The 13,066-nt window shown below is 39.1% G+C and overlaps 2 protein-coding genes across 2 annotated transcripts in view; both read left to right on the forward strand.

Moving 5' to 3' along the window:
* Nucleotides 1–13,066, forward strand: part of MOSMO (modulator of smoothened) — a 76,365-nt gene that overhangs the window by 58,606 nt on the left and 4,693 nt on the right. The window contains exon 2 of the mRNA XM_017850329.1: nucleotides 11,931–12,143. Within this exon, the coding sequence (XP_017705818.1) occupies nucleotides 11,931–12,143 (213 nt within the window). The remainder of the gene's footprint in view (nucleotides 1–11,930; nucleotides 12,144–13,066) is intronic.
* Nucleotides 12,052–13,066, forward strand: part of VWA3A (von Willebrand factor A domain containing 3A) — an 83,029-nt gene continuing 82,014 nt past the window's right edge. The window contains exon 1 of the mRNA XM_017850267.1: nucleotides 12,052–12,143. The gene's annotated coding sequence lies outside the window, so the exon portion shown is untranslated. The remainder of the gene's footprint in view (nucleotides 12,144–13,066) is intronic.

A 13,066-nucleotide genomic window follows, 5' to 3' on the forward strand; every position in this document is an offset into this window, starting at 1 on the left:
AAAAGGAAAAAAAAAAATACTTTTACAGATAATTCCACAGTACTTTTCTGCCTGCAGGAATTATTTAACCTACCAAATTTAACCTTCATTCTCTTTACCAGTCTCACCTCAATCCAGCTCAGTTCTGTGTACAAACCATAGAGGTTATTCATTCAGGTAAAATAAATGGGTTACTTCTACCAGATTAATCAGGGAAGAAACGATAAGTATCCTTGAATGGAAATCTTCCATGGGAGTTTCTCATGATATCCTAATTGAAATGGAATAGAAAATGTAGACATTGTAATTTAAATTCCATCTTAGCCTTCTACCTGACTCACGTTGGTTTATGCTAATTTCTTTGGCATACTCTTAATTTCTTTTAGATCCAGAGCATGTGCTTAAATTCATACATTATTGAAAGATTTCATAGTGTGTAATGTAAATGCAATTAGCACACTTAAATTTAATGTGTAATATCCTATAAACCTTTTAGAATTTTAAAATATGAAGCAAACATTCTTTTTTTTTCAAAGAATTATATGGATTTATCTACACTTAGATAAGACAGAGTAAAAATACAAAGGTTCTCATGCCCTCTCCCCACTTCACTTCCAATTCCCTTCAACCAGAGTAGGCTAATCTTGGCAGTATGACAAATATCCTTCCACATATTTTCTATACATTGTATGGATAGTTTACACATTGTGGTAAGCTTTTCTTTAATGAATTTTTCATGCACTATATGTTAAGAGCTTCAGTGATTGGCAGAGTCATAGTGAGGGCAGATTCTGGTAGCATGTTGTACTTGTCAATAAAGCAGATTTTAACATAGAGATTTGCTGCTAGTTAGTGTTTAATGTCTTTATGGGATTAAACCTAAGGTCAGTTTAGGGAGCAAGAGCTAATAGAATAAGCTGTAATGTGAGGGCAGTGTTGGGTATGATTTAGTCAACTGTAAAATAAGGCCTCTAAACTACAGTCATGCTTACAAACAGGTGGTAATAGTCGTCTTTTAAATTGGGATAAAGAAAACAGCCAATAAGATGCAAGAAAAAAGAAAATCAAACTTAAAGGCTAATGATCATTTTTTACTTGTTAAATAACAAAACATTTTGCTATTTCATTGTAATAGCAAAGCTTTCTCAATCTCCAGGCTTCTAGCATTGGTATTCCAATAAAATCCATCCTCAGAGCTTCTGTTTCAGCAAGCCTAAACTTGCCTTGTTTGTGGTCATCAACCTGAATAATATACTGAAAAGTTGAACAGGGAAGTAATGTCCTGACTACTTTTTATGACCAATAGCCTTAGCACCCTTTTTATGTTGAAATGCAAGTTTCATGAGTACACTACTGTGTTAAATTGGTGTGTCTTATACTGTCCTGTGTATGTTTTAACCAAAACAAAAATATCTGATTTCTTTTCCTGAAAATATGTAATTGTTATTCAGTGATTACAGTTCTGATTGCCTTCCAGGTATTATGTCATTATCTCACACAGACCTAAATGGTGGTTGTACTATTTTTTTGCTGAAGCAGGCTTGGAAAGATTAACTGACTTGCCCAAGTTAGTGACAAAACTGAAATTCAAATTGTGACCTGTTGTTGAGTTGAACTTCTGGAATGGCAAAGTAAGGACTTCCAAAAATCTGCTCCTCTATAAAAGCAGCAAGAACACTGGCAAAATTATTAGATCAACCTTTTCAGAACTCTGGAAATTAAAGCTTGCAACAATCAAAGGAGCATTTGAGAAAATTGCCTATATTTGGGTAAGAGTAGCAAACTTTGTGGCAGTTTAAATTGTGCTAATTCCATCTACCTGTCCCCAGTACCCTTGAAAGCCAGTAGCCTCACAACTATAGTAGCTGTGAAAACTAGCAGCTTAGCAACCAATTGAGAGGGCAGGGGAGTTGGTACTTTTTAAAACCCCATCCCCAGAAAATTGTCACTGTTTGATCGGTCTGGCAGCTCACTGAAAAGTCTCAATTTTTAGGGCTTATCTTTATTTGATCAGATTCAGAGTTTGCTCTGTTCTATTCCTAGGGCATTTGTTAAAACAGTCAGCAGTTTTCAGCACCGCAGGTTCCTGAGGTATTGGGGATAACAAAAGACTGACAGGCAAACATGAAGGAAAATTTGAGGAACAGAATGTCCATAGGAGTCTTTGAAAAGCTCCAACATATTTCTGGGAACCTGAAAGACCACACACATGTTTGGGACTGTCCACATACCCAGGAAACAACTGGGAAGGCCCTACTCCCTTACCTCTACCTGATTTGGGACTCAATGCGAGCAGGAAGTGAGGGCCAAGGCAGTGTTGTAAATTGCCTGCTGCAGGATTGATGATGGCCACAGCGCATAGAGAGACCCCCTCAGCAAAGGCTGAGAGTCTTATTGGTTCAAATAATGTAAAGAAACCTTATTCTAACCATTAGCTGACTACTAAACTAATCTAATAGATGAGGCCACACACAACAAAGAATACAGACTTTACAGAATGATTCCAGGAAAGTTAGTAAACAGTAACAACAACAAATCCTGGGGAAGGAAGGAATTTGATTTGTGCATAGTTGCCACATTATATTATTCAAATGTCCAGTTTTCAACTAAAAATTACACAGAAACAGGAAAATGTGGCCTATACACAGGAAAAATAAAAATGTTCAATAGAAACGGCCCCTGATGAAGCCCAGACATTGAACTTACTAGACAGAGTTTAAATCAGCTATTGTAATTATAAATATGTTACAAAAAAAATTAAAGGAAAGTTTGAAAACAGTGGCTTACCACGTTGAGTATAATAAAGAGATACAAATTATTTTCAGAAATAAAATAGAAATTCAGGAGTTGAAAAGTTAAATAGCTAAAACAAATCAGAAGTAGAAAGAATCATCAAACTTAAAAGACACATCAATTGAGATTATCGCATATGAGGAGCAGAAAGAAATAATGAAAAGTGAAGAGAACATAAACATATGGGACATTATCAGGTATATCAATATACACATAATGGGAATTCCTGAAGAAGAGAGAAAAAGGAGCAGAAAGAATGCCTAGAGAAACAATGACTAAAACTCCCCGAATTTGATGAAAACTTTATACATTGAAAATCTAACAGATTCTAAGTAGGATAGATTCAAAGTAATATACATTCAGAAATATCATAGTCAGTTGAAAGCCAAAGACATAAGAGAATCTTGAAGGTAGCAGGAAAACAGTGAATCCTCATATGCAAGGGATCCTCAATACTATTAACAGCTGACTTCTCATCAAAAACTATTAGGCCAGTGAACAGTGGGACATGTTCAAAGTGCTGTAAAACTCTTGGCTGGGTGTGGTAGCTCATGCCTGTAATCCCAGCACTCTGGGAGGCCAAGGCAGGCATATCACTTGAGGTCTGGAGTTCGAGACCAGCCTGGCCAACATGGTGAAACACCATCTCTACTAAAAATACAAAAAAATTAGCTAGACGTGGTGGCACATGCCTGTAATCCCAGCTACTTGGGAGGCTGAGGTGGGAGGATCACTTGAAACATGGTAGGCAGAGGTTGCAGTGAGCCAAGATCGTGCCACTACCCTCCAGCCTGGACAACAGAATGAGACTCTGTCTCTAAAAAGAAAAAAAAAAGAAATGAAGAATGACTGTCAATCAGTAATTCTATATCCAGCAAAACTATCCATTAAAAATGAAGGAGAAATTTAGACATTTCAGGATAAACAAAAATGGAGACAATTCATCACAAGTAGACATGTTCTATAAGAAGTACTAAAGTGTATCCACAGGCTGAAATAAAAGGACACTAGTCAATATTTTGGATCCACATAAAGAAATAAAGAGCATTGGTAAAGGTAATTACATAGGTAAATGTAAAAGTCAGTACAAATGTATTTTTGCTTATAACTTTTTTATTTTAAATCAATAATTATAAAACTGTTGATAGGCTTATAGTGTATACATATAATTTGCATAATAATAGTTTAAAGACAAGGGAGAGAGTGGAGCTATATTGGAGTAAAGTTTCAGTATGCTACTGAATTTAAGTTGGTATTTAACTAAACGATTGTTGGATTTCTTTTGAGGTAATAGTCACCATTTTAAAGTGTACAACTTATAAAGTCCTTAAAATGTCCTAAAAAATAAAATATACAACATAGTGGTTTTCATACATTCACATATATGGTTTTTCTTACAGTATTGTGCAACTATCACCAATGTCTAATTCCAGAATATTTGTAACATTCCAAGAAAAAGAAACCCTGTACTTCCCAATTTCTTCTTCCCCCCATCCTCTGGCAACCACTAGTCAATTTTCTGCCTCTTTGGATTTGCCTATTCTGGATATTTCACATAAATGGAATCATATAATATGTGGTCTTTTGTGTCTGGCTGTTTTCACAAAGCATTATGTTGTCAAGGTTTATTCATGTTGTAACGTGTATCAGTACTTCTTTTTTTTCTCATTGCTGAAAAATTATTCATTGTGTGGATATTCTATTTTGTTTTTTATTCATCAATTGATGGACATTTGTATTGCTTCCACTTTTTGGCTATTATGAATAATAATACTGCTATGAACATTCATATACAAGTTTTTGTGTAAAGATATGTAGTCTCTTCCAACCCCAAGTGAGTGCACCATAGGACAATTCATTTCTGACACTAATCACCTGGGGTTAGTGCAGACCTCACAAATTAAGGACTCAGTTCTCCACACATTCAGATGCTGCCCCCAATGCAGATGCTACCCACAAGGTCAGTGGGTCCCCAGGCTACCTCTGCTTCTGACTGGCTACAACTTTAGGGGTTCCCATGATCTCCTCAGGTTCAGTAAAGAGATAAAGAGTGCTTTGATAGGAGCCCAAAGGACAAGCACTCAACTCAGGATGGGAGTGTAAGAGCTTGTCAAGGAAGATATTCCAGGAGCAACTTCTAAGCTGCAACTAGAATTTCTAGTCATAGGTAGTGGCCAGGAAAAGAGGTCTGGAAGAGTATTGTAGGCAAAGGGAACAGCATATATGAGGGCCTGGGGTATGTATAATATAAGGAGATATATGAATTAAGAATGAATCTAAGAATTTGAACATCAAGTATGAAAAGTAATTAAATGAAAGACTAGAAGCAGTGTAATCCAGACCTTTATAGCCCATTTTAAACAGTTTGGATTTAGGGCAGAGGGTCACTATAGAAGAACCAGATCCAAGAAATATCCCTAAAGAACACAAAATTTTAACAAATGGGAAAGAAAAAAGTGTATATGAAAGAAGGAGAAACTAAAGAGACAGGAGGAAACCCAGTAGATATGGAGGGAGTTACCAAAACCAAAGGAAATGTGTTTGAAGAAGCTGTATCAAATGCTGCTAAAATGTTAAGTCCAAGACTTTAAATGTTAAGACAAGCATCCATTAGAGTTGGCGATATGGAGTGAGTGAGCTTCACAAGCGCTCTATCGAAGTGGTAGTTGGGGCAAAAGCCAACCTTCAGTAGGTTGGAGAGTGAATGAGACTCTGGAAAGTAGAGGCAGCAGAGGAAGAGGAAATCTGGCCATGGCTGGGGGCAAGGGAGGTTAGATAAAGAAAGACAGAAACAGAAAGCATGATGCCACTGGAGGATGTGTTGGCATATGGGGTAGTTTTGTTTTATGGTAGGGGAGACTTAAACACATTAAAACATTTTTGAGATCCAGAAGAGGATACATATGAAAAGAGAAAATAATGTGTTGGGCAAGATCCCAAAGAAGGAGAGGATGGGATCCAAAACACAAGGAGAAAGGATTGTGAGAATGAAAGAATGAACGTATTCAGATATAGTTGTAAGTTTGATGGTGGACAGTTGAAGGTTTGCTGCCTGATGGCCTCTATTTTTTTTCTGAGAAATAATAGACTGATACCTACTGAATGTGAAGGAGGCAGTAGATTTTTATATTTAAGGAGAGTGCAGGAGTCTTGGAACAGCCTCAGCAAAGAACGGTGAAGCACAGAATTTGGGAGGCCTAATTAGTTTCTGGACAGAGGTGATGGCCCTGAGATTAAAATTTAGAAATTTACAGCAGCACCCCTCTGCTCTGATACGATTTTCTCCATCAGCATTCCACAGCCTGGAGGTTAGTACAAGAAGGAAGAAATTTCTGTTGAGTCAGGGCTATCATTTTTGCCAGGTGGGTGCAATGAAAAGATAAAAGGTGGTAACATAATGGATCAAGGACTGGAGGCCAGGTAGGAAAAGACATGAAGGCAAGAGGAAAGTGAGAGACTGGGAGAAAGTGTAAGGATCAGTGACTATAAACTCCCAGGAGGGTAAGAACAGGTGAAAGTCGCAGGAGGGGGTGCTGTTGCTCCAGTGGAGAGTAGGGCTCAGCCTCAGCCTAGTATGCTACTCAGGTTTTCAGACACTGTCCATGTGTGTCTCATTAAAGTTCTTTATTTTACCTGTTCACTCTTTTTTTGGCCAGTTTGCTATTTATAAGCACCTATATCCTAAAATACAATTTAGAAATCATAGCAGATAAAAATCGTCACTGCTAGCTATGTTTCCAGAGGAAAAAATTAGGTGTGTGACTTTTTTTTTTTTGAGATAGAGTCTCGCTGTGTTGCCCAGGCTGCAGTGCAGTGGCGCGATCTTGGCTCACTGCAAGCACCGCCTCCCGGGTTCACCCCATTCTCTTGCCTCAGCCTCCCGAGTAGCTGGGACTACAGGCGCCCACCACCACGCCTGGCTAATTTTTTGTATTTTTAGTAGAGACGGGGTTTCATCATGTTAGCCAGGATGGTCTCTATCTCCTGGCCTCGTGATCCGCCCGCTTCGGCCTCCGAAAGTGCTGGAATTGCAGGCGTGAGCCACCGCGCCCGGCTGGTTTGTGTGACGTTTTTAAGTTACCCGTAGGCTGTTTTGTTTTTGTTCTTCTACTCATTCAGAGGGCAAGCTGCCAGGGTCTGACTTACCCAAGGAGGTGCACAGGGCTGCGTACATCAGGGTCTCCCCACTTCCTGTTCCCCTTCCATCTTCACGTGCCATCCAGTTCTCCTAAATTTCTTCAGCCAGCCCATTGCTAAAACATGAAACTGTAATTTCAGTTCAATTGGGATACTTCCCCTCGCTCAAATACAAATGCTCTTGGGAAAGGCAGTGTGTTAAGCTTTTATCAATCATTAAGACATTTGTGATAGAGTATTTTTTGGCCTGTGTAACCAGTGAAACAGCTTGCCAAGAACAGATTTTATTTCCCCAAGGAGGAAGTAGAGCAAGAGATCCACATCTGTGGTAGGGATTGGGCACTCCAGATCACAGTACCTAGAGCTGACAGGGAGAGCCCCTTGAGAGGAGGAGAGCATTGTCAGTAGGAGGAAAACATAACAGGGAGATGGAAGAAGACAATAGCTAATGTTAACTTTGCTATTTTTTTGCTCAAATCCAACCTTGTATGGGAAAACCCTCTCTCTGGCCACATTGGCAAGCACTCCACGTGATTTGCTCTGACAGACTGGTGGGTGTGCGCCCTTCTGCCTTCCAACCCCTGTGTTACAGATTTTCTGTGACACTTTTTACATGTAGCGATGACATGCCTTATAAGCATCCTCATTGTGGCAACAGACATGCTCAGACTGGCTGTATTAAATCGTTTTAACAGTGTCTGGATTTACAGATGATGAGTGTCGAACTTCTTAAGATTCCCCCACTTAATGGAGTAAGACTCAGGATGACTTTCCTTTTGTGTGTTATGCTGCACAGGTGAGATGCTGAGAGGCATGTGGGATGCTGTAGTTTCTAGTTCCATTTCCTTTTTCCTATTGTGAACAAGTCTTTTATTTGGCTGGGTTAGTTACCTAGGAAACAGCTGCAGGGTACAGATGAATTGGCTGTGTGGGGAATGGAATTACAGGCCCCTTCAAGAGGCAAGAAGACCTGTTGGATAAAACAAAAATTCGTGAATGACTGAGCTTGTACTTAATAAGTGTGCAGAAACCATACTAAGATAGCTCTATAGAGGAGAACTTATTTAATGCAGTGCGATTTAAAATTTAGCTTGTTTTTAATACATTTAAATTCACTTAATGCTTATGAATTCCACTGCTGCTGCCATTTTGGGGTTTCCAGTGGAGTGGAAGGTGGGTGCAGTTTCCTCCTCTGAGAAGCTCATGTCCTGTTCGGGGATAAAAAGAAGCTACCTTAAAGTAAGTGCATGGTTGTATGATACAGACTAAATGTGTTAAGGGAATTTAGAGGAAGTAAAAGATCTTGACTGTTAATGTGGGTGATGAGTATGAAGCTCAAGGAGATAATTCCTTGAGGTAAAATATTAAATTTGAAGGCCTGGTGAAAGTTTGGGTACTAACAGTACCTGAATTTATAAGATTTAATAGTAACAGCACAGTTAGCCTCACAGATTCCCCCAGTCAGCTTACAGAAAATATATGACTATGATATAAATGTTGTTGACTTAGAGTCTCACTCAAGAAAATGAACTTTAACAGAGTTGACTGACCACTGTTTGCATTAACCCTTGTATATTTAAGGAAAGTCTATTTTTACTGAATGTGTGAGCATATTAGTTGTTGAATCTCTGACTGCTACTATGCTGAGCACGAGAGACATGCAGTAAAATATTTGTGTATTGATTTTCTTATATACAGTATGCCTCTGTTCGTCGATTAGCATTAGCTTTTTTTCTTCTAGAATAGAGATGCTATTTGGTTTTGATTTATTGTGATAAGGAATTTTATAAATATAAGACTATAGCTATTCTTTTAAAGCTAAACCACGGTCAGATTATTTGCAGTTTTATAGAAGGTGTTGTAATTTTCATACTTGTTCTGTTTGTAGTCACTTGGTGTGGTGTGCTAGAGAGAGGAGGAGAAAAGCAATTCCACTCAATCTATAGGCACAGGAGGTTAAGTTAAATTTCATTTCTAACGCCGAGAGAGTAAGAGAGTCAACATAAGGATACTCAAGTATTTAGAAGGAGAGAGAGTTCAGTTATGATGTACTGAACCTACAATTTTTAATATTTGCCAGCAAAATATAATCAAATGTAAATCTAAGTTCACTAGGTATGTAGTTACCTTTATAACTGTACAGACTGTGTATGTTACATGGAGAAGAAAGTTGCTAATATAAGAATTCATAATATTGCATTTTGTCAGAGGGTCTTTCATTGCTAGCAGTTACATCTTTTATAAATGGAACAGTGACTAGAAGAGGATAATTTGTTAGAGGTCTTTTGCTGAATGATCAGGAGTAGTTTCTTTTTTTTTTATTATTATTTTTTATTTTTTTTTTGAGACGGAGTCTGGCTGTGTCACCCAGGCTGGAGTGCAGTGGCGCGATCTCAGCTCACTGCAAGCTCCGCCTCCTGGGTTTACGCCATTCTCCCGCCTCAGCCTCCGAGTAGCTGGGACTACAGGCGCCCGCCACCACGCCTGGCTAATTTTTTGTATTTTAGTAGAGACGGGGTTTCACCGTGTTAGCCAAGATGGTCTCGATCTCCTGACCTCGTGATCCGCCCGCCTCGGCCTCCCAAAGTGCTGGGATTACAGGCTTGAGCCACCGCGCCCGGCCAGGAGTAGTTTCTTGTTAAGAGTTCTTGAGCACTGCTGTAAATGCCTTCTTTATTTCCAAAATTACAATAAAATGCCTTATAAGACACTCCCTCAAGTTTTTTGTTTGTTTGTTTTTTTTTGTTGTTGTTGTTTGTTTGTTTGTTTTCGAGGAGACTTTTAGTGTTTTGTTTAAGAACAGTCATGCAATTCCCTGGTGCCTACTCACCCCTACCAAATCCTCTCTTCTGGTTTCAGGCAATTACCATGAAACTTAAAAGGTTAGCAATAAATAATGTGACAATTTTTTTTTTTTACTGATTTACTTCTCTTTGGCCTATGAAGTCAGTCAGCTCCAAGTAGAAGGTGGTGTGTGGCATAGTGTGTGGCATTTTTGTGAAGATTTGCATACTTTCTGTCTGGTCTGCCTTCCTCTTGCCTGTGACAACCCCATAATTATAATGTTGCTTGCACCTGGGCAGGGATCACCAGATGGGTCTAGTTATTAGATGACTTGGGAGAAAAAGTACAGCTTGTTTATTTTCCTCTCTACTTAAGAGTTAGCATTTGAGGGAGGACTCCAACTCAACTTTGAGAGAACTGATTTCTTGTTTCATTTTATTTCAACAAGTTGCCTTATTTCTAAAAATGTATCAATGGCCAAACTCAAGTTACAGAAAAGTACCCTCCTTCCAGCATACCCACCTAGCCACACATGCACGTGCACACGCAAGTCCGTCCCTGCTCTGTCTTTTCCCACCAGGGCAGCTTCCCAAAATGCCACTAGGAATTTCACCAGTTCCCTTCACAGAAGACATTTGTTCATGGCAAGTGCTATGATTTCGAGGTCAATGTCTCTTTTGTGTGTTTGTTCATATTGAGAAAATAATGCAGGCCAGGCACAGTGGCTCACACCTGTAATCTCAGCACACTGGAAGGCCAAGGCGGGAGGATCGCTTGAGGCCAGGAGTTGTGGACCAGCTTGGGCAACATAGACCCCATCTCTATAAATAAAAGAAAGGAATGTAGACCCAAAAAATTCCCCAAAATGCAAAATCTATTATATTTTAATAGCTCCAGAAATTTCCATTCCTATATTTTGGTAACTTTTCCCATTTTCTGTTGCTCTTGGAAGGGGAAACAAGTAGTTTTATTGAAAAGTACCATTGTAAACATTCTTCTTATTGGGGAAGAAGATAAAATAACTACTCTGTCACCTTTCTAATCTAAGTTTTTATAAATTACCCCAAATTTGATTGGAGGAGGGTCCTTGGGTTTGACATGAGAACATGTTTATGGAAAATAATGCTTGATGTTTTATAAAACATAAATGGGGAGAGACACTTTAAGAATTACCTTCGTAATTTGCCTTTTGTGATTTTTTTTTTTTTTTTTTTTTTTTTTTTTTTTTTGAGACGGAGTCGCTCTGTCCGCCCAGGCTGGAGTGCAGTGGCTGGGATCCTCAGCTCACCTGCAAGCTCCGCCTCCCGGTTTTTACGCCATTCTCCTGCAGCCTCAGCTCCCCCAAGTAGCCTGGATACAGGCGCCCCGCCCCCACTCCGCCCCGGCTAGTTTTTTTGTATTTTTTAGTAGAGGACGGGGTTTCACTGTGTTTAGCCAGGAATGGTCTCATCTCCTGACCTCGTGATCCGCCCGTCTCGGCCTCCCAAAGTGCTGGGATTACAGGCTTGAGCCACCGCGCCCAGCCTGCCTTTGTGATTTTCTGTGAAGCATGCCAGCCATGGTTTGGCAGTGTGAACACTGGTAAACTCTACAAAAATTGGTGAATATACCAAGTTTGGGACAGAGGGCCCTCCTAGTTTTTCCAAAATTTTCTTGAGTTTAATGGAAAACTACTTATATCGTAATATTCTTAGATCTTATACCTTTCATAAATACATTGCTTCTAACATTTAATCTATTATTTAATTTTATTTCTATATTACAATTAGGCATATTTCAGGTTTGTCTTCAATTTCCTGAAAAGTGATTTTCTTTTCAACCAAAATGAAGTAATATACAAGGAGTCTTGGGTCTAGGAATCAAAAAATACCAGTCCTTTCTGCCAGCATGCAGGCTCAGGGAGGGCAGGAACCTCATCCTGTCTGCTGTTATTTCCCTGGAGCCTAGAAAAATACCTGACACAGTTACTCGGAAAAGTATTTATTTAATGAATGCCTGAGTGAACTGCCTGTTATGACTTTTCTGAGGTCATTTGTTGTTTAAGTTCACTTTGTATGTTTAAGTATTACTACGTTATGAACTACAGCAGAATACTGAAGAGTAGGACTTGGGATTTAAGTGCTTGAATGACCCACAAAGAGATAAATGATATTTAAAAACTAAAGGGGTGGTGGTGAGGAATATTCCCTGGGCAGGCCAAACCCACTAAAGTATTCCCACCATTTGCATCTCCCCAGGAGCACTCACTGTGGGCCTCGTGCGACAGTGTCAAACAATCCATGGACGAGACCGGACGTGCATCCCTCCCCGGCTTCCCCCGGAGTGGGTCACCACACTGTTTTTTATCATCATGGGAATCATTTCATTGACTGTCACATGTGGTTTGCTGGTGGCTTCCCACTGGCGAAGAGAAGCTACAAAATATGCTCGATGGATAGCATTCACTGGAAGTAAGTAACCTGTGCTTACTAAATTTGTCTAGAAGGCACCTACCCACACTGGTGTTTTTATGAAGATAATCAAGAATCAATAATAAGGACTTCATAATCATCAAAGAGCACCACTTGTGTATGGCCGTGAGATAGACTCTACGCAGTCCCATCATTTCTTCAAAACTCTTTCTGCGAGACCAGGACATCCACAACTTTAATCACTTTGTGTGAAATGCTATTTTAATGAATTTTATTTTTACTCAGATTGTGACATAAGTAATCCAGGTTTGTGACTCAGAGTTACCAGTAGCCTGAGTCTTTCCCTTTTCTTGAAGCTATTGGTATCATCTATAAAAATAAAGATAAATATAGAACAAATACATAAAATATAAATTAGGTGAAGGTGGCAGTATTTTTCTCATACTGATCTTGAGTTTCTGCTGTATGTTGTAACCATTGAAAAATCAACACATTTTGTTGTTTAATAATTGTTTATCAACATTTCTTACTCCATTTAGCTCTGCCCAAGGGTATAAGTTTATATATTACACATTCTCTTGTACTTTGCAAAACTGGTTTAATTTCACAACACATCAGAGACTTATCTCAAGTTAAACAGAAGAAACAAAATGCACAAAGAAAAGACATTTTGCAATTCTGCTTTTGTGCTTCTTTCTCTCCAAAGCAGTTTTGTACCCCAGGGGATATTTAACAATATCTGAAAACATTTTTGATAGTCACAGCTAGGGGAATGCTGGTGGGTAGAGGCAGGGAGGCGGCTAAACATCCTACAAATACATAGGACAGTCCCCCACAACAAAGAATTATCTGGTCCCAAGTAGCAGTAGAGCCACTGTTTAGAAATCCTGCTCTAAAGAAACAGGAGAACAGTACCTATGCAAATGAGACTTTTAATTCAGTGCCTTAAAATCTCAGGTTTG

This window comes from Rhinopithecus bieti, unplaced genomic scaffold, assembly GCF_001698545.2.
Source record: "Rhinopithecus bieti isolate Rb0 unplaced genomic scaffold, ASM169854v2 scaffold_1918, whole genome shotgun sequence".
Taxonomy (NCBI): domain Eukaryota; kingdom Metazoa; phylum Chordata; class Mammalia; order Primates; family Cercopithecidae; genus Rhinopithecus; species Rhinopithecus bieti.